This window comes from Harpia harpyja, chromosome 1 (genome assembly GCF_026419915.1).
Source record: "Harpia harpyja isolate bHarHar1 chromosome 1, bHarHar1 primary haplotype, whole genome shotgun sequence".
Classification (NCBI taxonomy): Eukaryota; Metazoa; Chordata; class Aves; order Accipitriformes; family Accipitridae; genus Harpia; species Harpia harpyja.
Window position 1 is genome coordinate 42,230,496 of NC_068940.1, and position 26,387 is coordinate 42,256,882.

Sequence of the window (26,387 nt, forward strand, 5' to 3'; positions counted from 1 at the left end):
CCTTTACTTTCAACTTTTTTTGTTTATACTTGCAAGTGCTACATGCTTCCATCACTGGCACAGTAACACAAAATGAAAGATCACCACACCAAGAGCTTGAATATCTAACAATTTATCTAATTGGATGCAGGTAAATTTAGTGTCTAACTCATGTACTGGTCTGATCAGTGTCTGAACTCCATTTATATCTTCATACCACCCTGTAAGGACTGAAGAAGCATAGGATCTGCCTGAGAGAATCAAGTCAACACCCTCATCAGCTCAGAGCCCTGTTCCTAGCAAGGACAAATAGCTGGTTCCTCCCATAAAGGTGCAAGAAAATACACAGAAGATAGGTATAAAATACTTGTTTGCCCAGTCTAAACAGTTAAATTCTAGTTTATACTCTATGCAATAGATTTCTAGTTCCTCCGAGTAAGTTATTGCTGCCTTTTGCTTGCTTACCTGTCTGAAAAAACCAGAGGAAAAGTAAATTCAGAGGAGACCGAGGTACACTTTAAAAACACAACAAAAAGCTTCCACCAGTCAAGGCTGCATTTTCTCTTTCTCAAAGCACAGTTCTCAAATGCAAGTTTGATTAATGTCCATCCAATCACCAAATCCAAATTAACAATTTTTTTTCATAACTCCTGTAACATAACTATGAATAAAGCAAAGCGTAATATTCTCACCTCCTAAAGCATACAGCAATTCTAAAGCTTGCACCATTGACTGTGCAGGAGGTGGCTGTGAAGAAAAAACGTGCATTGTTTAAAGTTATCACCATAGAACACACGAGTTTTCACAAAAATTCTTAGATCTTCCTCTTCTGCAAAATCCTTAAGTTCTAACTACCTACCTTTCTACTTATGCAAAATTAAGAAAGAGCTCTCGGACTCTTCCTATCACCCTTCCACTGACCAGCAGTGTTGCAAGTCAAAACCATCTCAACAGGCTCAGCATCATCACTATGATGCTCTCAAGATCCGAGCTATAAAAGGCATATTTGCTTTGTCCAACAGTGATGCCAGTGGTGATCAGAATTACTACTTAACTTTCTCTTCTAATGCTACCATGTTAGTTCTTCACATCAATACAACAGTAGCTAGAAACTTTACATAAAGCAAATCTAAAAGTTGGTACTGCTCTTTTTAACAAGACAGACAAGCACAGGTTTAGTTCTGTAGATATCATTTTTTTTTCCTTCTTCATAAACTCAGTGCAAAGGGACTACAGTTACAGTTTTGCAGAATCTCAGAATTTGTCTTTCTAGGCCTTTCTCGACTTCTCAACGTTTCTAACAGCAAATTCTAGAATACAAACAGTCATTGTTTCTAAGTTGTCACACACATTACTTGCACTAGTCGATTCCCAAAAACATGCTTTGCTGCCCGATAGTGCACAATGAGTTATGCTTTCCAAATTAACAGGGCAATGGTTACTGGTTAATGGTTCTGTGGGTTATCAACAAGTCATCTACTGATCTTTCTTCACACTAAGGAAAGATGACAGACTTTACAGCTCAGGACTCACCGAAAGAAAGGGGAACCTGAGCACGTTGTCAATTCCCAAAGCCTTCAGCTGCAAGATGACAGGTGCGAGGTTACTGCGCTGCATCTCAGGAACAGTGGACTTTGGCAACTTCTCGAAGTCCTCCTCTGTTGTGGAAGAAAACAAAGCAATCTGGGACTGAGTTTCAACTCCCACCCTATGTAGTCAACATGATAGAATCACACCCATTTCAAGTTAAAATTATCGAGTATGAACACTTAACAGGTGTTAAAAGAACTCTAACTCAAAGATGATCTTTCTCCCATTACTGTACTTAAAGATAATTTAATTTTAAATAGAAAATTCAACAGTTTTGGCTACACTGCTGATTCTGTAGCTGACCAACTCCATATGTTAATTTTAAATGTTATAAATTCTTCACAGAAATCTGGAAACGCTTTATTTCTCTTCTGTTTAATATTTTTATCAGAAAATAAAAGGCAGGGTGCAATACTACAAAAAAGCATTTTTTTTAAAAGAAAGTTCAAAACCAGCATGCTTTCATTATAAGAACACTATCTTTAGTAGCTACTCAAACAAAAGGAGGTTTAAAAAGCATATTTAAAATAAAGACTAAGGATTGAAAAACTATTTATTTAACAATGCCTTTTTAAAAGCACGTTCACTATAAAGTCTAAGTCTGGAAAAATACTTCATATAAGGTCAAAATCCCTGTACCTTCCATTAACCAACTCTTCTGCAGTAAAGAAAAGGGCACACACATCCCTATGTTGATCTAAAACTCCAAATCAAGACAAGAAATACATTATTTTCACCTGAATTACTTTCATTTCTAGACAGAACCCTCTTCTATCTCTGGTCTATCTCAGACCTTCCCTAAGACAAAGATAGTGTACGTTTTCTCTACTTTTGTCCACTCAGTGCATTTTCTTCTTCTTTTTTTTTTTTTCCCTCTCCTTTAAAATGTTTCTTAAAGCACACATCAGGCCAGCTCTTGAGCACACAAAAATAACTACAGTGTAGTCATGGTTTCTCCTGTAAAATACTTACAAAGCTATGTAAGCTGGGTATATTATGCAGCAGACATTCTCTCCAGATTATTATTGGACACACAAATTTAGAGAATAAATCATGTCTTTGTTTAACATGGCAACTGCTGGCAAGCATACACACATTTCGAAAGAATATGCTTGATCTCTCTAAGTCTCAAAGCTCTGGTAAAACTAGAGGGAACCTGAGGCACATAAGCAATGGCAGTGCTCAGCTGCAATGCCTTTTCTCATTAAACAGCTGAGAACAGAGACAGTTGGATTGTGGCTTTCTGAACACTGCTAGGTGGCCAACAGATTTATTTGTAACAGTAACTTTTGTACAGTGCCAGGGTCACTGATTCAAGAGAAGCATTTGGGGTTGGCACCTATTCCTATGAAAACCGGGATACACAGAGGTTTTCCCTCAGTTACCTAAAGGATTTCCAGAGTCCTTTGTTAGATGCACAGTCTAAAGGAGACTTTAGACACAGAAGAAAGCATCACAGGTGGGTATTATAAATTGAAACAATTACTTAGAAACCAAGATCATAAAAAGATAAACTTCTTAGTAGACTCATCAGAGCTGCATTAACATTACAGGTTTGCAATTGCTGACAATTTCGTAGCACCTACCCTGCTCAGTTTGTGTTTCTGTTTCATAAAAGCATTCAGTGTCCAATGCTCAGCACATATGAACAATGTATTTCTAAATAAGCCAGAGGAATAATGAAGGAAAATTTCTATCTCTCACTGAGAGAAAAAAATACAGTTTTTGTTCTTTGTCTAACACTAAAACCACTGTAAAACAAAATGTAAGTCACACCAGCAAGTTCACCTTCCCTACACATCGAATTACTGACCTGTATAAAGCCTGTAACATTTTCCAGAGCGGTTCCGTCCTGCACGCCCTGCTCTCTGATTAGCCGAAGCTTTAGATACTGGTACCACCACAAGGCATTCGATAGCTGTTTTGGGGTTATAGGCCCGAAGCTTCACAAAACCACAATCAATTACGAATGCAATTCCATGAATTGTGATGGAGGTCTCAGCAATGTTGGTGGCTACTATCACCTAGAGATACAGACACAATGGGGATACTGTGAACTCCTCAATCTCAATTACACTATCAAGCCCTAGCATCAGTGCATCAGGATTCCAATACAAACCACTTGAAAGATCTCCGATATAACAGTTCCAGTAAACACTAACTCTAGAGTACAAAAGGATACAGTACATGAAGCAGAAAGAGCTTGTCAGCTTGAAATAAGCCCAGTTTTTACAGTTTCACAGTCACTTTCTTATTCAAATTTATTCTCTCTTCATAAAAGTAGAAGAACTTGGCAGTGTTTGCAGAGAAAAACATTAACTGACTGTAAATCAAATCTTCTCATGTAGTGAACTAAAAATATTTTTTTCTGCTTCTCAGTTATATTGAGCTGTTACTTGTAACACTAGAATGGGGTAGGACATAGCAGAGAAACAGAGTTGATTAAGCGTTCCATGTTCAGTATTCCTGCAGAGATACACTTATATACATGTCCTAAAATATTGAAAAAATAATTTTTCCCAAACAAGAAAGGGAAATTTAATCCTTATTTCACCTGAAATTAAAAAAGTAAATCTTGGAAGTTAATTGACTAATGCCATCCTGGAGAGAAAAGAAGTATTTATACTCAATGTTCTCCAACACCAGATGAACAATTTTATTTGTTAGACTCCAGCAGGCACAAGAATTATAACACGTCATCCCTGTGTAATTCTGTCAACTTATCTCAGCCCCAACACAGGTTCTGCCTAAGCAGAAAGCACTAATCATGACCAATTACATAGTTCTGTGACATTAAATATCTGAACAAGACTTGCAGAAGTCAAAACAAAGCTTTTTTTCTATTAAAACCAAGGAAGTTTTGACTTGTTTCTTAGGTGAAAAGACAGCACTTACCCACTCTGTCACTAATCTTTCCATTACTGGTGGAAAACAGCCATAGACACTTAGACCACAAAAAGAAATACAAACAGGTAAACGTAGAGGACTTCAGAGTCTAAGAAGCTGCAAGTGGACATAGAAAAATACAAGGCTGTACGAAGACTCTTAAAAATTGAGAGGTTGATGAGGTAGACAGAAGAGTTATAACTGACATGTCTAGGACTGATCGAAGATGAAAAGGGAAGCCAGAGAACATGTTCTTGGTTTGCAGTCTGAAAACTGACAGGCAGTGTTAGGAGATGCGGAAAGTCTCCCTCGGCAAGCGTTTGCAATAGGCTCATGATGTGAACCTGACGTATACAATCTGTGTAATGCAGACACCCTTCTGGGTGGTAGAAATTGAGACATACACAACAGCCTTACCTTCCTTACACTGTGAGAAACTCTCTCAAACACTTTCATTTGCTCAGGAGAAGGCAGTCCAGCATACATGGGGAGAACACGGAGGTGCTTTTTCATTCCAGTGCGAGAAAGGGCCCGAGCCTGCTCTATGAGCATAGAAACAACAGTCTCCACTTCCTCCTAGAGCCAGAGCAAGAAAGGGACCAGAATGAGAGAGGTTTCACTTTGATATCACATAGCTATCACTTATATACCAAAAATGCATGAAAATAATCCCAATATAATTTTACTTGTTCAAACTCCAGGATCTTTTGACTAGCTCCCTCAATTTTGTAATATTCTTACATAAATTGCTATTCATAATAAATATCTATTTATATAAATATTTATGTTCATTGTTATTTGAGACAATGTCACACTACAAATACATGAACAAAATTACAAGGGAAGGACTGAACAAAGTTCAGGAGGAAGCAGGCATATTTTCCTGTGTATCTCAACTTGTGAGAGCGAAATGGGAGGGCAATCTATTTTGACAGTGCAGAATGCTGTGGGTCCTGATCAGGAATGACACAGTAATAGCATTAACACCTATTGCTCAACTTCACATTTAATCTCAGAGATCAACTGTGGCATCTATTAAAAAACACAGACAACAAAATGTTCAGACATCACCTGATGAGATACCCAATTCACTCTTCCAAAGTTAAATCACTAATGGGGATGAAGAATTTATTCTGAAAATATGCAAGATGTTATTTAAGCTCTTCAAGGTAGCTCCTCACTGGAAAAATGATAAGCTACCTCCCATTTACTCTTCTCAGCTGCAAAGTGAGCTGACAGGCATAAATAGAGCAGAAGAGACTAGTAAATTTTTATCTCATAGCAATTTGTTTTTCGGTCAAAGACTTCAGATGTTAAGCCTAACAAATGTAAATTCCATTTGCCTTAACTATTAATGATGACTCACTGTCAATTTAACAACTTTGTAGGTGTGACTAGCACCAAAACTCCACACACTATTCCACTTATTAACAAGGCTGAAAGCATAGAGCATTAAATGAGAAAAACTATCATCATCGCTAGCTTTGATAAATCCAGGCCATGTATTTTCTACAAGTCTTTGGGACTGGCCTAATTCTGCTCCCATCAACGCAGAAATGTTTGTCATCTTTAATGAGATTAAAGTAAGCACAGCTAAGGAAAGCAGGAGACCGAGGTGGCTTCACAAAGCCCACAGTACAGCACTGTAAAGCAAAAAAATTGCTTATGTCTATACCTGGCCAGTTAAAAATGCCAGTATATCACCATCATTCTCCATCTGGTGAATTTTCATTGCAGTTTCCACAGTTGATTTTATATAGTCTGGAACAGGACTACGGGGAGAGAAAATAGCAGACATTAGCAGAAAAATAGGTACAGAATTGTCACTTCCACAAGGAACAAACAGAGAGCTAGGTTTTGGACACTATACATCAGCCATACCACATTGAGTTCATGATGCATCCTTGGGAATCAGCCTTCAGCAATTAATTTGTTTCCTTTACACTACAGTAAGCTTAAAAACATGTCTGCTGCTATAAGCAATATCCAAATGTTTCCCAAATTGAATGTTACACTTCCTTACCATTGTCCAGGAATTTCTGAGCGCTAACCTAGACAAAATGATAACACAGTTGCACACTCTCCTAATCACCACTGACAAGATCAAACAGGAACACACCTCTGTATGTAAAAGATGTCCACTGGAAATGTTCTCCCCTCGACAGTAAGGATCACACTGGTATCTTTGCTGGGGTCACCAGTATTGTTTTGATTAAAGAAATCCCTGAATTTCTATATTAAAATAAAAACAAACACTTTCAGTTTGATACTTCAAAGAATTGAGGGAGAAACCTAAAGACATGAAGAAGTTAAATTACTACTACTTGGATATTTTATTCACGAATTTGAGAGTGCCAATTTAAAAATTTTGAAGTTTGATTCTGTTGCCTTCAATTCTGTCCGGGGTTCAGGCATTTAGCACAAATACACTGTCTTGCATGTTTATTACTTTGAGAAGCAAAGATTGAGAAGAAGTAATAAAATTAATTAGATCAGCTGATACAGTTAGAAAAAGCAGATATATAAGCTTTTTATTGGATCTATAACAGTAGCAAAGTCAAAACTAAGAACCACATAGAAATGATTGGTCCTAAGTTTTGGGTAGGACTTGCATATTCTCATCCATTTTTGGAGGAGCAAGTAAATTTTACAGCTCTTACTGAACACTAAGATCTCACTTTGTAAAAGCAGAGTTAGGCAATTTACCTAAGTTTTTGATTTACACGTTGCAAGACACCTTCATAAATTTAGATTTATTGCCGTGTAGTATTTTAAATATGTAATAGCAAAAGAATGAACATTAAGAAACCAAATAATCCATCTCAACTTTTATGACCATTATAGAAATACCAGAAACTTTCTGTAGTTAAACAAATGTTTATATAGTCATACTAATCATTTTGCTCCTATTAACTTATTTTTACATTAACTGTAACCTATTTGAAATGTGATTTCTGGCAGTTAAAATTTTGCAAAGGTGAAGTATTGTAATGTTATCTACTATAACATACAGAACACACAGTAGTACAAGTACTATCAAAGTACAGCATACTAACAAGGTTTATGGCATATGATATTTTTCACTAAGGGAAATCTCAGTACACCTACATCTTCAGTGCTACATGCAAGCTCTCACCACCACATCTCATGAAGGTCACAGTGGAGTTAGGAAAAGTACAGAGAAAAGTAATGAACATGATAAAGGAGATGGAGTAGCTGCCTTATGAGGAAAGACTAAAAAGGCTGGGGCTCTGCTTGGGGAGCAGAAGGTTGAGAAGACACACAGCTGAGGTTTACAGAATCAAAGGTGACAGGTAAAGTAAATGTAAAACTGGTTTCAGGGGTTTTTTTTGTTTTTTAAAAAAACCCAACAAATCCCATACTACTAGAACTAGATGGTCCTTGATGAAACTAGCAGGTTTAAAAGAAATTAAATAAAGTACTTCATTATATAGCAGGTGGCAAACTTCTGAAAATTGCTCTCACATGATGTCCTGGAGACTTACAGCTTCATCAAGCAGATTCAAAGACAAATTAACAAACAGCAGGTCCATAAACACACACTAGAAGGAAACAGCAGGAAGGTACTGCCTAATATCTCTATTACAACCATCGCAGATGCTGAGGCAGCTCAAATAGAACAGACCCACAGCAGGTGGACAGGCTCATATGCTCTCCCTAAACAGCATCTCCTACTGTTGCTGCTGCTACAGACAGAACACTAGGCTGGATGAAACACTGCTGTGATCTAGGAGAGCATTTCTTCTGTTCCTAATCAAAATTAAATTAAAGACATTTTCAGTAAGTTACGTAAGTTTCCACAGGCCAGAAGTCAATCAGGGAAACAGTAAGATCTCACTGAAATTAAATCTACTCATTTATCAGTTATTTTTACTGGTCTATGGTTGTCTCAAATTACTGCTATGAGCAAAAGAGAGCTAAACCAATGTCTCTAACTAGACTAGATTAAGCCAAGAGAACATCTTTTTATACAACAATACCAATAAGAGGAAAAAAGGCATCCATATATATGAAAAGGAGATTCATATTTAAATTCACTTTCAAAAAAGTTTGCTAATACAAAACAAAAACCAAACACAGCAACTTAACTACAGCAGATTTTTTTCCTGCACTCCTTCCTCTCTTCTTCACCCCTCCAACAGCAGTAATGCTTCACAAGAAGCAAGCAGCACAGAGGATAAGCTGTGTAAGAATAGAAGTGGAGCTGCCACTTAAGGTCACTTCATTTCAGACCAAATCTGTGAGCTATACCTCTGCATCCAAGGTGGCTGAAGCCACAATCAGTCGAAGATCCCCACGCTTCTTTTGAACCTAGAATAGAGACCAAGAACATCCAGAGTAAAAACTATTTTCTGAGATATGAGGCTAGAACCAAGTTTAGAGCATTCAGATTACCAATAAATTCTCTTTAAAAATACTTTGAAACTACAAGACAGCTGATGAACTCATATCACCCCATAGATCTAACAACCTGATGACTGTTTGGAGTTTTACATATTCATTTTTAGGGCGTTCAGTCTGTAATCATTACAGCTTTCTCTTAATTTCCGGTGGGAGTCAGATCTTTTGTAGGTTGAAAGTCAACAACAACCCCCTGTCAGATCACTTCACACAATCATCACCAGCAGAATAAAGACTACCCTTTTGCTAATATCGTCTAAGGAGAAATTTCAGCATCAGGGGGAGGAAATAGAGGATCCTGAGTGTCAGATGTCTAAAGTAAATAGTTGGGTATGTACAATAGGCTGTAGAATAAATGAGGAACTAGAAATCACCCTCTCTCAAATGGGTTCACTGATCAGCCATCAAGATCAGAGGTTTAACAAAAAGGATGAAAATGAAATCGTTACAGAGAACATTAAAAAACAATAACCTTTTTTAGTAAGCCAATGGCAATATCTGTATAAAGAGTCCTTTCATGGGCTTCATCCAGCATGAGGACACTGTGAATAAAGCAGAAAGATAAGATTTCAGAAATGGTTTGATTGACACTAGAATCAGTGTCTTCCTGTCTTCTAGAAACAGCATTATTTGAAATCTGCTGCTGGATTATTACTATTTACATCCACTTAGAAAACTATGGAAGTTAAAAAAAGCACAGCAACAAAGTAGGGAGAAAAATGTAGATTACACCACGTGGTACATACATACTGTTCTTTATTCAGGCTAGCTTTTGGAAAGGGGTAGAAGAAAAAAGGTCTATCTTTACTGTACTGCATAGGTTTTCTGGATACCAGAATAGCCTGTGTTTGTTGTTGGTTTTTTTTTTCACTTATTTGATTAGCATCAGAATGAAAAAGTGAATTTAAAACCAGTAAATTAAACAATGCAGACTCCATGAGGCCCATTTAGCTTTTGTTCCAAAACCACAGCACCAAATCCTGCCGGGTTTGGTATTCCAATGATCAACGGATTTTCTAACAGTCTTTGAACATAAAGAAGTCAAACTCCTAAAATAATTTTCACATCTTTGGCATTTAATTTATAATAACCACACCTTGGTCTAAAAAAATGCAGTTGTTTACCAAATTACACTTCAGCAAGAATTCATGCCATATTTCCTTACCTGTATCTTGTTAATAAAGGATCAGCCATCATCTCCCTCACCAGCATACCATCAGTTAGAAACTAAAAGCGAATGCAAAGAGAAATGTAAAAAAACCCATATCAGGTAGTCTTGATTACTCATGCAACTGTCAAAGATGATTTTTCAGGCGTTTTCCTGAATTTTTCCTTGCCTTTAACTTTCTAATGATCTATTAAATTGATCAACTTTCAGCCATGGAAGCCAAATATGTATTTTTGAATGCTAACCCAGAGATAAGCAGAGTGATTGCTTTTTAATCAGTATTAAATTTTTTTTAATTAGTTATTTTTGTATTGAAAAAAAAACCAACCAGATTGGCAGCACTGGAAATGGCAATTGAAGTTTCTTCACTCTTGTCTGCAACACAGCTACATCTGCTCTACCAATAACATCCTGTGTGTCAATCCAGTCTTGACCCTCTCAAAGTAGGCTGCTTAATATCTATGTAGGCTACTTAATATCTATCACACACTTCTGACCAGAACACAAACCTTAACATTTCAACAAAATGCAACATTTTAATTTAATACTTTCTTCCTACTAGCCAGTGGAAACCCACCAGCTTTATGTAGCCATCAAACAGTAGTTTGACCTGGGACTCCAACTGTGGCCTTCAGCTAGGCAAGAACTGGTGTGCAAGGTAAAAACCTCCAAATTTCCAACTCCAAATGATTAATCATCACACTCAAAAAAAAAAAAAAAACCAGCTGCATTTAATGAACAAACATCTCAATTTCTTTCACTTTAAAAGGGCTACTAGCCTCAGACAAAAAAAATCAAAAAATTGTCTCATTCATCATCATTGCTATTCCAGCATAACTAAAGCAAACTCTCGTCTGTACCAACACAAGCAACATTAATATTGCTCACAGCACTGAAGAACAGCTGCAAAGCTTGCTATTTAATCCACGTCAAATTACTCTCAGTTAGCCTACTCATCTTATGTTTTATCTGTGCTTTTAATCAAAATCTATTTTTGGGGTGGTGAGGCTACTTTAGCTGTGATTCACTGCAGCCTTTCACTATGACTTTGAGTGATGTATCAGGTCACACTAGCACTGTACCAACATCTAGCCATACCTACCTTGAAAATCTCCTTTAGTTTTAAAATGGTGGCTGCCAGACTAGAAGGATAGAACACACACTCATTTTATTAAGGTTTGGACAGCCACAGCCATTTCAAGCACACTTTTGGGGTACCCACCTGGAAAACTGAAATGCTATCTATTGTCTTTACTGGGCATCACAAGGTTCTCATTAATTTTGCAAAAACACTTGAAGAGTTTCAGCTAACCCTTTCAGAGTAACCACATACTGTTCATGTTTCACCTTAATTCTTGTAGCCTGTGGATCTGTGCAGTCATCAAACCGAATACAATATCCAACCTCATGCCCCAACACTGCTCCTCGTTCATCAGCAACTCGGCCTGCAACCTGAGAAAAGAGATTCTTACAAACAAGAGACAGCTCACAGCACACTTCATTGTATCATTATTTTGTCCATAGAGAATTGGCATCAAAACACGAACAGAGCTAGTGCTTCCAAAGAATTATTTGTTCTCATTCAAACACAAAATTCTGTTCAACATAACAGCGCATACTGAACATACAAGTGGTAAACACTTTAAAATGTTTTAGTGTAACTTAATAAATCTGTTGTTTCACACTGCTTCTACTCAGGAAAGCTACAGAGGTACCTTTCTGTGATAAGTACTCTGACAGACCTACAACGGCAACCACTCAACCAGTCACAAGGCTGGGGAAGGACCACCTACCAGCAACTGTGGGAGTGCAATTTAAGAACACAGTTGGCATGCAAAAAGGGAAAGAGTATAGGTATATGGCATACAGAAAAAGTTATCAGTTAAGCTGATCTGTCACTGAGCTTACTTAGACTTTTTTTTTTAAATAAAGATGCTACTGTACTTTTCATAACAGAGAATCTTCTATGCAGAAAACAGACAGACAACTGGCAGAATAATTAAAAGCAGCATCCATTTTTGCAACAGTACTACCCTCAGCCAGTTTTAAGTCGATAGCTCCTTCAGCTAAAAATCTTGAGTTATTTGGACTTATTCTACAGAGTATTAGGCATTATCAGGCCATGGTTTCAGCAAGCTACAAAGACATTTAATAGCTAAAGACACAATAAAACTCCACAATACATTCATTAGTCCAGAATTCCAACAGCAAGCTATTTTCAGTCATTTGAATGACATTCTAAACTATACCGACAGGCAGTGAATTCATGATTTCACTTGGAATCTTATCACTCCATCACTTTCAGCCCAAGCATTCAGGATAATTGTCAGTCTGGGTAATGCAAGCAGACGTTCAGGAATTTCTAAACTATGCCTTATGTCTTTGCAACTACCTACGTTGCTTCTGACAACCCCCATACTTGAGATGGGAAAGCAGATATGTACACCTATTAAAACAAAAGACCACTTTCAGTTCAAGACAAAGCAATAAATTATCAACTATATCTCTCATCTCCCTGCAACAGCCATACAGTCCAGGCAGTTTGCAACAACATTCTTGAAGAAAAATCCTACTGTGTCTATATACTAAGCCCTAGCTGAATAATCTTTTTATTTTAGGCTTAAAAGTAGCTTGTTAAGACATGAAAGGGACAAGAGAACTAAGTTAGTCACGAGAAATCATTGCAGTATACACAACATCTCCTGTAGAACCATGCACTGTCAGCTGGATGTGCTATGAAGGAGAAAAGGGAGGACACTGCAGGCAGCCTGCCCAAAGCACAAGATGCAGATCACTGCTAGAGGCTGTTTCCTTAACCATGTTGGATCTGGTCAGAGAATACTAGATGAGATGAAACAGCAAGTTGTGCAGCTGCTCAGTCTACTACATTTTTACCAGAGGCATAAACTGATTTGTTGCAGGTACAGTTTAATACATTATAAAGAAGAGGCAAAATGAGGGTTACAAATGGCACCTCAGTTTTCAGTACAAAAAGAATGCTGCAGCAGAAATTTCAGCCCACCAAGTCAGTGTTTGGCAACATTTATGAAGACAAGGAGCACTGGATGCCTTCTGTGCAGACTGTTACCAGACTACAAGTTGCTGCCCTCAGCATCTCTTCTTCTTCCTCTCCTAATACATCTAGCTGACGTTATGTTCTCCTAGACATACTATGTACATAAAAAGATTTCTCACAATAGAATTGTTTCTTATTTTCCCCGACACTCTTACAAGGGGAAACAGACAAAAAAAAAACCAAAAACCCGCAGCCACAAAAAAACCACAGAAAAAAAAAAGATTTAAAAAAACCTAGGTATGAATTGCTAGAAAGAGGTACACAATCTCCTCTTTCTTCCACTGGCTATGTTACTGTACACAGATTTACATCACTACTTTATTTACTTTGTGAAAGAAGTTAAGGGTCACACAAGCACAGTTCTAGTCCAGAGTCCATCATAGCTCAACCCTGCACAGCCCTAACTTCTGTACACAGTTCTGCTGATACCACTCAATTGTATTTCAAAGCTTCTACATCTGCAATTCTGGACGTGGAATCTTTGGCACGACCTACTAATCAGGTTGAATTCAGTGTATAGTACCAGCAATTCTGGGAGGAAGATAAGCAGAAACGTCTATTTGTTCAGGAGCTCATGCAGTTGTGATTCCTGCTATTCAGCAAAACCTGCTAATAAATTGGAGGTTATAATGACAACAAAGTGGGAAAATTTGGACACAGAGAAACTCACTGAAACAGCAGCAACCCGACGAGGCTGTGTCACTCCAACAACTCTTCCTTCAGCTGTCCAGCCAGCTTCTGCTAGGTACTGCAAACAAATATTGAGGATAAAAAATTAATTGGTCATGCTGTGATTACAGCAAGGTGTTAGTTCTCCGCTCTATGTTCTTTTTTCTGGTTCTGACACTGATGCATGACCTTAGGCAAATCAGTTACTTAGAGATTTTGTGCATTATTAATCTCACCATTAAAAGTAATTTAGTACAATACCTACCTCCTAAGCACATATGCTTTCAGAAAGCATCTAAGAGCAGCTCTTTGGTTCTCAAATATTTTTTGACTACTTCATTTTTTTTTTTCTTTCCTTTATTTTATCACCCCTTTAAGAAAAAAAAGCTAAGCAGCACAAGTCCTGCGCTCACAATGAAGCAGATGACATCCATCATTAGTTTGCGATTTTTAAGTTAAAATCAAGAACTAACTATGAAACATTCTCAGACTTTTTCCAGTCCTGTCACAAAAGAGAAAATTTTACAAAACCACAAAAAATACAATATTCCAGAAATTTCCAAGATGAAAGCTCGTAAGAAAAGTGTACCTTTTTTCCTTCTTGAAAACATATTCTGAACAAAATCTTAAACATGATTCTGATAGAGTAATAAACACCTACTATAGCACAGTGACTACTGTTTGTACCAGCATAAACTTATTTGTTGTATATGGTTCTTTCTTGTAGTGGAAGAAGGTTTTGTATTACAGATATACCAGCTCCTGCTATTTTCTCCTTATATTTCTCTCCTTTTGGTCACACACATGAGCACAGGTGACTTCAATTTTCACAGTGCAGTTCTGGGTTGCTGGTTTAACCTTTCATGTAAAATCCCCTGAAGGAATACCTGATTTTACCAAGTTAAACAGACACTTACTTGTGGAATCTGCGTTGATTTCCCACAACCTGTTTCCCCAACAATCACCAGAGTTTGATAGTTCTCCACTAGATAAAGTATGTGATTTCTTAGCTGAAAGAGAAGATGACATTTAAGCATCAAAAGCAGATGTGTACAAAAATAAGAAAATAATTAAAATGACAATATTTACTTATCCAGCAGACACAGTAGATTCATGTTACATGGATTTTTACTGCCGAAAGCTAAACAGTTCTTTAAAATCTATAAATGACACGTACAACATCTAGTAAATAACATAAACCTACAAAGCCTGTAAATCTGTCAGTAACAGTTGTCAAACAGGACAATCAATTCCAACAAATAAAGAGAGCAAGGTCATAAAAATATTATTTTATGTTGCAAAGTGATTCTATGCTGCTCTTGCAAAAAAAAAAATAAGAGCCAGACATCATACAAAAGATTTAATATATCAAAAAGAACTTCCGTACCTTAAAAACAGGCAGCTTTTGTCTTTGTTGTTCAATAGAAAGCGAAGCATAAGGATTATAGATGACGGTTATGCCACTACTCTCAGCAGGACTCTGTCTCTCCTCTGAGACACTGACACCAGGACCTTCCGTGCCTAGATGATATAAGTTAATTTTAACTGGAGAAATACACTTCTGCCTAGTGTATCACAATACAACCAAAATAAATACGTTCCTTACAAGGAGGAATCATGGGTAGCAGCATACTAACTTTTCTATGAAAATAATCAAAATATTAACTAACAGTATACACGCAAAAATTCTTTCAAATGAAATATGTGTCTCCTGTTGGTTTAAAAAAAAATTAATCTAATGTGAGTAAGTATTTGAATTTTAAAAGAAGAAAGAGGAGGAAAAGAAGCACATAGGAAACATATACAGCAAGATCTTGGCAACTTTCTTCTTTTTCTGTGCAACGGTTCTGATATATCTTAAATATCCTTCTCAGAAGTATGTCCATGGATTTTAAGCCAGCCAGACATGTAACAGAACTTCCCTTCACTAACATCAACTGTATAAACATTCAACCTTGCGCACTCATGAGATACGCCACTTGCTTCAGATCTGAATTTACTTCAGTAAGTGAAACTTGATTTATTCCTGCTGCAGGTTACCATAAAACTACTGACAACCGAAAATGCTGAATCATGCAAGTGAACTAGAAACAAAAACTCATCTCAATAATGGAATGTATCATCTCCAGCTGCAGATTCAACTGGGGAAGTCTGAGAGCAAAGAGGATTCCCCTGTTTTGTAGGATTTGCTTGTTTGGGCTTTTTCCACTGTTTAAAAACAGTTAGTCCCTATTCAAAGCTGTCAAGCAGGTTTTAGAGCAAATTGATCCAATTTTAAGAGTGATGATTAGCAACAATTCCAGTAACTATTCACTCCCAAGGACAGATGCGGAAGTTAAGAACCAGAGACTTGAAAATCTGTATCTTGACAAATCAATAAAGTTAACAGATATTGCTTCTCATCACCCACTGATTTTCTTTCACAGCATTTTCTATGCTTTTTTTTTTTAATACACTACTGTCAACATACTACTATAGATACACATATTGTCTACACACACATATTACTATAATATTCAGATGATTAAGAAGCTATTTGCTAAACTAATCTTGAGTCTGGAATAGCTTTGCAAACCACAGCATACCACAACGCGGTAACCAATTAAAAAAAAAATTGCCAAACTCAGACCCACCAAGCTCCTCTTTGGGATAAGTGAATGGGAAGGTACACGCTACCCAAAGCCCAAGGGAAGGATCACAGAGTCACAGCACAGTGGAGGCTGGGAGGGACCTCTGGAGACCTTCTAGACCAACACCCTGCTTACCACAGGGTCACAGCGGGCTGCTCAGGTCCTCGTTCAGTCAGGTTGGAGACCCCACAACCTGCCTGACTGCTTGTTCCAGAACCTGATCACTCCCACAGTAGAAAACGTATTTCTCATGTTTAACCTGACTTTCTCATATTTCAGCTCGTGCCCATTGCCTCTTGTACTGTCAGTAGGCAACACCAAGAAGAGTCTGGCTCCATCTTCTTTACACCCCCCGGCAGGTATTTATATACATCAAAAAATCCTCCTGAGACTCCTCTTCTCCAGGCTGCACAGTCCCGGCTCTCTCAGCCTCCCCTTGCCCGTCGCACGCTCCCACCTCTCAACCATCGCTGTGGCCCGTCACTTTGCAGACCTCCTTCAGTAAGTCCATGTCATTCTGGCGCTGGGGAGCCCACAGATCACCCCTGATATGGCCTTCCCAGTGCTGAGAAGAAGGATCACCTCCCTCAAACTAACAGCGATGCTACTCCTCACACCACCCAGGATGTGGGCAACGTTTGCTGCCGAGGCTCAGGCTCAGCTCGTAGCCCACAGGACCTCAAGGTCCCCTCAGCTCTGCTGAGCTGCTCTCCCTGGCGTGTGGCACCTGGGGTTATTCCCCCTCAGGGACAAGACTGCTCATCTCCCTTTGTTAAACCCCTTGGGGTTCCCCTGCCCCTTTCTTCAGCCGGTCGAGGCCCCCTCGAAGGGCAGCACCCCCACCCCAGCGAGCTGAAAGGGGGCTCCGTCCCCTCCCCCGCCACCGGGCAGAACCCAGCTGGAGTCACAGAGACCTCGCCGCCCTCCAGGCCCCGGCGGCGGAGGGACAGCACGTTTCTCCGCTGCCCTCGGCGTCTGAAATCCGTGCGACCCCCAAGAGCCGACGGCTGCCGGGGGCAGCGCCGCGGCTTTCGCTCCGGCCCTCGCCACAGACAGCCCGGGAAGGAACTCTCTCATACGCAACCCCCGCTGCCCCCAGACCGCCGCTCCACACACCGGCCGCGCCCCCTCACCCGGCTTCCAAAACTTCACCGGTCCCACGGGCGCCGCCATCTTGGGGTGAGAGGGCAAGCGGAAGCAGCGGGGCTCACGTGACGTGCCGTCCGTTGCCACGGTGCACCGGAGCGGGCCCGCCGGCCCCGAGGCTCTCTCCCGGGCCTGAGGCGGTCCCGCCGCCCAGCCGTGCCGGGTGCTTTTGCTGAGGGAAGCCGCCTCCCGCCGGAGTGCGGAGGGCGCTGGGCGGGAGAGCTGACCGCTGCCCCCGCTTCTCTGAAGGCAGGCGAAGGGCCCCGTCCGTCCCCAGCACTGTAGCTGTTGGGGCAAAGCGTAAAGGGCTGAAGCTTTGGACATTTCCCAACCTTAACGGCAAGAACGGCTCCCCGTTGATAACAGCGTGCGTAAGGTCCGTGCTGTTAGTCAGACACGCGGAAGGGATGTTGCTGAGGAAACCCGGTTGATAAAATCGTCCTCAAGTGTGACTGAAACCCACCGTTCCCCTCCGAGCCAAAAGGAAAAGAGTGAAGTAAAGATAACGCGGGCCTGGGGGGCACGTCTGAGCCAAGCCCTCCAGGTACTACTCCTGTTGCTAAAATGAAGTGTATGACCTGGGGGAGAACCTAGGATTTATCGGGATTGAAAGATAGCTTCCAAAAAGTCCTTGTCTCAGTAATTAAGTAAAACTAATCACTTCCTTTCTCCACAGGAAGGATGCCTCCACACCGTGTGTGCCGCAGCTGTTGCACTTTACACCAGGCAGCTGAAGAACTAGAAAGAAAACAATTACAGTAATAGTTAAAAGACCCAGCTGTGCCCTACCACAGGCTTATTACAGCCCATGAAAGTTATTGTTGAATCAAATTTAATGTAGACTTTGAGTTAATTAAGCATAGGCTGGAGTAAAAAAAAAAAGTAACAGCTAGCTTCTAATAAGTTTAGTAATGCTGTCAAAAACTCATGCTTAAGGGAAAAAAAAATCCCATTTTATATTCTTCTTAATAATTTTCATTAATAACTTGACATGCTAGCAGTGCGGTTGTGGCGATTCACACAGACTGCATTTCACAACGCTGTACCTCCATGGTCACTTGTTATGCTAAGTCTCTAGGTAACCACTTGAAAAAGAGGTTATTCAGTCATAATTAAAGACATTCTTAAAACCCTAGCTATTTATTTCAATGTACTTTTCAGATTAAGTGCACTCTATCAAAAATAAACATAACTCTTATCACAGTATTTTGCATCATCGGTATATTAGCAAGTGTTGAGAAAAAGCCCTACTAATGGCACATGGAAAGAGTTGCCTAATAAAGTAATGAGATGAATAACAAAGTTAAAAACTTTTATTTGAGAAAACATATACAGATATTATTGTGAAAATAAGATTGCGCAAACAATATTTTCCATGGACTACAACACTGTATGGTTTTTGTATTTATGGAAAATACACTTAAGAATAAAAATACATACTTCTGGATGAAAGCTAAGACTATATAAACTATTGAATATTCACAGATTAGGAAAGTCAGAACTATTACATTTCCATGAATGTAAGTGCAGAAGAAAAAGGGCGCAGGTTAGTTGTGTCCTAATCACTATGTTACTGCATTGTCCATAAAGACCATTTTTGTAAGCTGCACATGTCCAATTTAATGTTATCCTGCTGATGTGGAGCATAGACCCATATGAAATTCCCCAGCTAAGTTTTAACCTTCCCCTTCGAAGCCCAGAACCCACAAGACATTTACACAAGCATATACCCAAGTTTTTTGCAGTAGCAAGAGCCTCAAGAACAACTTGAGAAATGGTGTCCCTTTGCTTTTGCCACAGCTGCCATGGCTGGACTAACAAGAGTTTCTGTACTGGCAGGCTGCTGGAATTTCAGTGCCTCAATGTACAACTGTTTGGGGGGATAGTTTATTCATTTAGGGGTTTTTTTTTCTGTTTGTCTCCAGAAATGAATGGATATATTTTTTAAATCTAGCTTGCAGGAAACCTTAAAAATAAATGGTTCTATTTTTGATTTTCATGTTATTGCATGTCTGGTGGAAGTAAGGCTTTTGAGAAATAGCAGCAGCTTCACAGATTTCAGATCTACTCAACTTTTTTCCCATAAGATCAGGCAGCAGTAACAACCATAGAGAAACCAAAAAGTATATACAGTAATGCCAAGAAAACGGTCTTATTTGGCTCTGCTACGAACATAGTAGGCTCTTAGGAATACTGTTCCTTGCACACATTTATTGCATGATGTCCAACAATCCAAGTATTCTTATAATTAAGAAAGGGTCATTTGAAATTCAGTCACTGCAAAAGCCTTGTTCACCTGACATGTTAGCTCGTTCTGCTTAGCAGCACAGCTTTGTGTAAAGAAAATGTGACATTTGAGGACTAGTAGCATGGTACTGATCTACTAGTTCCTAGATTAAGGTTACTGCCCTTCAGTTCTGTGTCATGAAACAGTTCGTGGAGAGTTCGTGCAACACAAGACTAAGCTTAGATTGATTTCAGAGCCATACAGCGGTCCTGCTATTCATCTTTGGAAGACTTTTAAGCAATATTCTTTTCTATACCTAGCTTCCTTAAGAAAAAAAGGTTTGAGCAACTGAGCTAAGACATTGCTAACCCATCATCTTAAAACATGTAAGAATAGGTTGAAAAATGAAAATCTGACAGAATACTAGAAGTCAATAATGACTTTCCAGGTGTTAAAGTGTTTGGGTTTTTTTAAACAAATCTGAGCCTGACAATACCATAATTGTATCTGTTGATCTGCATTACAGTGGTCTTCAAAAAAACCCACAATTCCAGTATCACTTTCTCTCAGTTTGAGGTTTGTTTCCCAGCTGCTCTCACAAACATACTGTAAGACAGTACTGGACATGGACAGCTGGACGTGGTTCCTGAGGTTCTGCTTCCTGCCCTGAGTCAATGTGCAATTCATCTCTCTATGATCCAGTGTGGCCTCATAACTAGAGAGCCATTCCTCTTAGTCAGTGGAGGAGAGGCATGCATTGCATTATTTGACACATAGACTGCCTCCCTTGCAGCATGCAGCCAGCTTCGCTTCCATTTTAGATTTCCTACAAAAGCTCTAAGATACAAAAACTCCATTCTCAGGAAGTTTTCCCTGGTCAAGTCTCTGGAAGCCACTGTTATCCTGACCAGCTGGTCCAACACTTTATTCTTCTTGCAGCTGGGTAACTCTTTGAGGTTGATAGGCTTTGACCGTGCATAAAGAATCCGAAATTCCAGATCAAAGTGTGCAACTGCGGGGCCTGACAGGATCAAAATGTTGCTGCTGTTCAGCTTCCCATCTGTCCACGTAAAACTAGCAAAAGAAGAATGAGAAAATTCTGAGTTAATTCAAAACAAATAGTACACAAGTATTAACTGAAAATTCTCTTTCTTCACATTTAGTAAAATCATTCTTATAATCCAAATGATGAGCAGTGTGCTCTTTTTAGGACAAACATTACACATAAACTCTGATAAGGAAAGCAGTTTTGCAACATGGCTGTTTTTCCTTTCCATGTAAAGAAATCATGTTAAGCAACAGAAAGAAATTGGCACTTGCCTGTAGGAGCCTGTTGTCACTCTAATGCCATCAATTAACATGAACTTTTCACGGACTTTTCCAACAATTTTGGCACCCGACCTCGTGTAGTATGTCTTCCCAGTGATATTTCGAATTCTTATCAACTGTTAAAGATATGGCAAGCATCATGTGGATTTCAAAGTTAAATGATTGCTTTTAAAGGAGTAACACAACAATAACCGATCACTGATGAACTAGCAAAGGTTGCTGTGCAGCGGCAAAAGATTCACTCTCTAGGAACCAAATGATAATTTTGTCTTGTTTTAGTAGGCAAAGAGGTGGCATTAAGGGGCAAACCCATAAACTGATTGTGCACAATGTGATTGTAAAAACTCCTGTCGCCTAACCTTGGAGGGAGCCGAACTCCATAGACTCCTGAGAACCTGCCCCTCCATCAGCCTTCAAAGTCTCTGCGAGCCTGAGCAACTCCAGTCATGCTTTAGGAACTGGACATTCCTCTTGCATTTCCTTGAATATTCAATTAGTATTTGTGCTCAGAAAGCACCCGTAACATCCGCTTACAAAGATTTCAGTTTTCCTAATAATTGCTGCCTTATGCAAGAATGGTTAAGTCTTCCAAGAAAGAGCTAGAGCTACATAAACCCCATTTTAAGTTGTGGCAGCAGGCATAACAGTTTCTTCTTTTGATATCTCAAAGATTACAGTCATAAGAGGATCAACTCTCTATCCCTAAAAATATGACAAGGCTTACCTTTTCCCGTTCAAGGTCAACTCCCAGATCCTTGCACATTTTTAGAAAGTGGGAAAACGAAGACTGATCTAGAAGGATATAGGCTTTAACTTGCCGCTGGCTACAAGCTTCCAAGAGGTCTTTGAAGATATCGGTATCTGTGAAGGAATCCATAACCAGGGCAATCATCTGCAACAAGGTTCAGAAGAAATCATTAGGCTGTTGCCACAGCATCCCAAGGGAGGTGGCACATGAGAAATTTGACTTTCAAATTAAACATTCCCCCCCACCCCTCCTGGTTTTTTCCTTAGTGGTTATGGAACACGGTACAGTTTTCTGTGATAGGGTATGTTCTTCTGTTGTTCACAGGACTGCTGAAACATTTAATAGACATATAAGAAAGAAGAGAAAGGAAAAAATGACTGATTAGGACAAAGTTCTGTGAAGAGAATGGTATTTTGGTAAAGGTGATTACTGAGTACAGTACACTGGGGCACAGGAGACACGATATACATTGCCCCTTCATTGTGATCACTTATTCCTATCCCTGTATAGTTAAATAGAAAAAAGAATGTATTGAATTTATGGACAGAAATTGTTGTTAAAGATTATTTGCCCCAATTTTGTTGTCGCTTGACTGATTTATAGCAGATAACATTTAAGATTTTTATTATTGTATTGTAGAATCTCATCTTTTACTATAATTTCAGCAGCAGACATTGAAGCTTCTTTTGCCAGGATCTGTATCTTATTTGGTTCGATAGGAATGAACAACCTAGCCTGAAAGCCTATTGTGGAAAGACACTCAGAGTTCATCACTGATTAGCAGCAGTGATAGCTCCTGCATCTACTCAGTAGCACATTGCTCATGGTTTTTAATTAAGGTCATACTAAAGCCTTCCCTTTTTTACTACATAACTTCACCTTCCAGAAAAAATTACACAAATCTGAGCATTTTCTCCTTTCTCCCCACCTGTAAAGCAGTGCCAGGACCTACGAAGGCAGAGGGAAACTTGACACCTCTCTGAAAAAACCTAAGTGAGCTGATAAAAAAAAGTATTTTGCATGAGGAAAGGAAAGGCATTTTGCTGTCAGTTTTCTTCAGTTACATCAGTAACTTTTGGTGTAACAGGAGCACTGAGCTGATTGTGGAAATGTTTGGGGGTGCTGAGAATATCTCAGAAGAACCAGAACAGTGGCAAAATAAATGTATTGCTTCAGGTTTCTTCCTCACCCTGAGATATGGCAAAAACAGGGGTCTAGTTCTGTGTTAGACAAATTTGGTCTCCAATTCCTAGGCAAGAGGTTTTTTGCCTGAGAACAGATGTCTTTTCCTCAAAAGCATTGCCTGAAGAAAAAGGTGAGCTTATTTCCAAAACTTAAGTTTTCCAGAGCCTTTCAAACTTTTCAAATACGAAGGGGAACAGTTAAAAAAAAATAAAAATCACCAGTGTCTGACGGGCGATTTTTACATCTCACCTCTCTATTTAAGATAAAAAATGAGTTTTTTCTTCAACTTATTATTCAGATTCTCATGCTATTGCAAGCCAAGAGCTGATTACTCGCCCAAGCTCCTTGAGTAAAAAACCTCCCTCGAGAGCCAGCTCCTGCCCTCGCAGATCTTTCCCACGGGCTGAACCCCCAAGGTTTGCTGTCTGTCCGCCGTACGATGTGAAAGCAACGACTACCTAAAAGAGCTGGGAAGGAGCGCCTTTCGGACGTATCGCTCACAGGTGCCAACTCCCTTAGCGAGCTTAGCGAGGCCCGGATAGCACGGACTCGGTTTTCATCAATGTGGGGGAAAAAAGCTGGCCAGCAACGAACCTATTCAAAACATAAGTACAAGAGATGGGGAGGGAGCAATAACAAAACAGCGCAGTAAGCCAAACCGGGAGTTTATTTAAAAGTAAACGAAGGGGGCAGGACGAGGTGGCTCTCGGGAAGCCGTGCGGCAGCGGTGCGGCGGGAGGGCAGCGCGGCGGCAGAGCCCCCCCACCCCGGGCGCTGCCCGGCGGCGGCGGCGGCGGCGCGCACTCACCTGCCGGGCGGAGCGGATCTGCCGCCGCACCGCCTCCTTGCAGCCGTAGATGCTCTCCCCGCAGCCGGGCTGGAAGTGAGCCTCCACCCGCGTGAGCCCGCGGAAGGCGCCGCTGGCGAAGCCCGGCCAGCCCAGCTCCAGCGCCGGCGGCTCCAGGTCCGAGCGCTCGGGGAAGTAGGTGAGCGAGGAGGCGTCGAGGGAGGCGCCGGGCGAGGGCTCGCCCGCCGGCTCCGGGGCCGCGGCGGGCGGCAGGGCGCCCCGCGCGATGGCCTGCACCTCGGGCTCCGAGAGGAAGGGCGGCAGCTGCTCCCGCCGCAGGAAGGCCCGCAGCGCCTCGGGGCCGCCCGCCACCAGCTCCTCCAGCGCCAGCCGCTGCGCCTCGCTGTACGGCCCGGGCGGCCGCGGCGGCCAGCGCCCGGCGCCCTCCTCCAGGCACTGCGACGGGTTGGCCATGGCGCGGCGCGGCCCAGCCCGGTCCTGTCCCGCGCCTTTATGGCGGCTCCGCGGGCCGGCCCCACGCGCGGGAGGCTCTTCCACGCCTCCCGCCCGGCCCCGGGGGAGCGGGAGGGAACCGGCGGCCGCGGCGCGAAGGGAGGCCGCCTCGCGGGTGAGGAGCCTCCGCTCCGCCCGTCCCCTCGCAGCCACCGGCAGCGGGGAGGAAAGGGGCGCGGGAGCAGCGTCGCCCACGGGAAAGTCAGGGTCGGCGGAGCCCCGCGGGCTTCCCCCCGCCCGGGGAAGCATCCGCAGGAAAAGCAAACCTCGAATTAAGCAGGGAGAGTAAGTACAGCCCTCGACCTGCTCCCCAGCCCCTGATCAAAAGGCTGCTCCTGAGGTTGGAGAGGGCAAAGGGCCCTCCCGGACAGGCGGCTCCATTACCGGCTGCTCTGCTTACCCGGAGTAGCAGGAAAGCACCAACAGCAGGGGAAGCGCTGCATTAGTCACCCAGATTCAAAATGCCAAACAAATAGAAAACAAAGCTCAGCAACGATCAGGTGAAAACCCCCGTGGCAAAAGGAGTTTATTTGTAAACTGTTTCTTGTTCCTGTGAGAGTACCATAACAGCTGCACGGCACAACAAAGTTAAAAAGCACAGAGAACAAACACGCTGATTGTACATACATTCAAGCGCTGCTGAACACAAGCTCTTGAAAATACAACTCGAGATTGGCTTTGAAGGTGTATCTTGGCTCCCTCTCTGCAACTTGCTTCCCTCCTGGTGTTCCAGCTCCAGGGACCAGGCAAGAAAGTATCTTGCCTTCTTTAAACAAGTGCAGACAGCTTTTTTTTTTTCCCCTCCTCACCTGCACCTCTTTGTACATCTGCCTTACAGCTTTAGGGAGGGAGTGGCTGCTTTGAAATCCAAGCAATAAAAGTAGCTAAGCCTCTTTGTCCATATAGATTTCAGAGGTAGAAGTGCTAAAGTTGGTAGAATAGCCTTGCTCTCTACACTTAAGTTGCAGCCTTTTTGAGTTTTGGATATTTTTCTGTTTATTCACTCACTCATTGCTGTTTACAGGAATATTCAAGACAACAGCTGAAATGTGCCATCTACTGGACACATGTGCCCGTAAATAAGAAGAAAATACATAACCTAGACTCTGATTTGACTTGGCAGAATTCAGAGTCTGGTTGGTCATTAAAAGTACTGGGGTGCAGGCCTAAAGACCAACACTACAGGTCAGAGCTCAGAGAGGGAATCCACACACTTCTCAGATAAGCAATCCAGCAAGCACAGACAGCAAGCACAGGGACAGAATATGGCCAACAAATATTCAGGTAATGTCTCTGCAAAGCAACTTAACCTAAGATCTACTTAATATTGAAAGTAGAGTATTTCCAAAAACTAGAGTGGCACTTCAGCTCCTCAAACCAAGTTAGTAGTGGGTAAAGGATAAACAGAGCAGCAAAGAGAATTATTCAGATAGGACAGTCTAAAGAGAAAAATGATTTTTTTTTTCCCAGTCATACAATAATATTAGCAAACATAACCCATAACATTTTGTAGTGCATTTGTCAGTTTACTTTTGAACAGGGGCTTTGTCACATGCCCTCAGTGATTGTTTTGCCCCTAAGTTCACTCCAAAGAAGGAACCCGTTTACAGGTCTTTTAACAGAAGCAAGATGGTTCAGACATTCCTAGCCCAAGCCAGAATTGGAAGCTTATTTTACAGCACTAACACTAAAGGTCTTAATTCTGTTTAACAAGTTGCACAAGAGACAAAAGTTCTTTGAAGTCATCCCAAAAGAGAAGTACAACAGGTATGCTGCAGCAAGACACTGAACTCCAGGTATCACCTCATCTCCCACTCACAAGCACAAAAAACCCCAACACTGCAGCAATACATTCCTATAAATACTCTTACAGGTCCAATATGTCTAGCATTTAGTTCCACATACTAGACACATTTACATCAGGGCTGTACCTAAAATGGGTATAGTTATTTGGAGTGCTAAGCTGCTACTTCCTGGTCTTGGTTTTAAGAAGATGCTCTTCTGAGGATATGTGGAGAGAGAGAGAGAGGGG

General features: G+C 40.9%; 2 protein-coding genes and 1 long non-coding RNA gene across 5 annotated transcripts in view; 1 reads left to right on the forward strand and 2 right to left on the reverse strand.

The window, feature by feature from the left end:
* Window positions 1-17,647, reverse strand: part of DHX35 (DEAH-box helicase 35) — a 32,974-nt gene extending 15,327 nt beyond the window's left edge. The window contains exons 1-14 of one of the 2 annotated variants that reach the window (XM_052789523.1): window positions 17,554-17,647; window positions 15,178-15,311; window positions 14,708-14,800; window positions 13,792-13,869; window positions 11,393-11,497; window positions 10,043-10,104; window positions 9,350-9,419; window positions 8,728-8,787; window positions 6,575-6,687; window positions 6,131-6,227; window positions 4,873-5,031; window positions 3,383-3,593; window positions 1,513-1,637; window positions 672-726 (exon numbers count right to left, since the gene is read on the reverse strand). In XM_052789523.1, coding sequence (XP_052645483.1) covers window positions 672-726; window positions 1,513-1,637; window positions 3,383-3,593; window positions 4,873-5,031; window positions 6,131-6,227; window positions 6,575-6,687; window positions 8,728-8,787; window positions 9,350-9,419; window positions 10,043-10,104; window positions 11,393-11,497; window positions 13,792-13,869; window positions 14,708-14,800; window positions 15,178-15,311; window positions 17,554-17,593 — 1,402 coding nt within the window. In that variant the 5' untranslated portion in view covers window positions 17,594-17,647. The remainder of the gene's footprint in view (window positions 1-671; window positions 727-1,512; window positions 1,638-3,382; window positions 3,594-4,872; window positions 5,032-6,130; window positions 6,228-6,574; window positions 6,688-8,727; window positions 8,788-9,349; window positions 9,420-10,042; window positions 10,105-11,392; window positions 11,498-13,791; window positions 13,870-14,707; window positions 14,801-15,177; window positions 15,312-17,553) is intronic. The other variant, XM_052789513.1, reaches the window with a different exon arrangement.
* A 9-nt stretch (window positions 17,648-17,656) lies between these two features.
* LOC128142886 (uncharacterized) lies at window positions 17,657-18,432 on the forward strand. Its single transcript, XR_008235541.1, has 2 exons — window positions 17,657-18,110; window positions 18,243-18,432. It is a non-coding gene; the product is annotated as an uncharacterized LOC128142886 (long non-coding RNA).
* Window positions 18,433-18,678: 246 nt separating this feature from the next.
* On the reverse strand, window positions 18,679-26,356 carry LOC128142876 (protein FAM83D-B-like). 2 transcript variants are annotated; one of them, XM_052789535.1, is made up of 4 exons: window positions 23,864-26,356; window positions 21,847-22,014; window positions 21,114-21,238; window positions 18,679-20,867 (listed from the first exon to the last, which is right to left on the reverse strand). In XM_052789535.1, the coding sequence occupies exons 1-4, from the start codon at window positions 24,602-24,604 to the stop codon at window positions 20,477-20,479; spliced, it is 1,425 nt and encodes a 474-aa protein (XP_052645495.1). In that variant the 5' UTR covers window positions 24,605-26,356; the 3' UTR covers window positions 18,679-20,476. The 2 variants fall into 2 exon arrangements, with proteins under 2 accessions (XP_052645495.1, XP_052645504.1); XM_052789544.1 differs by lacking the exon at window positions 21,114-21,238 and having other exon boundaries at window positions 20,634-20,867.
* Between the last annotated feature and the right edge of the window lie 31 nt (window positions 26,357-26,387).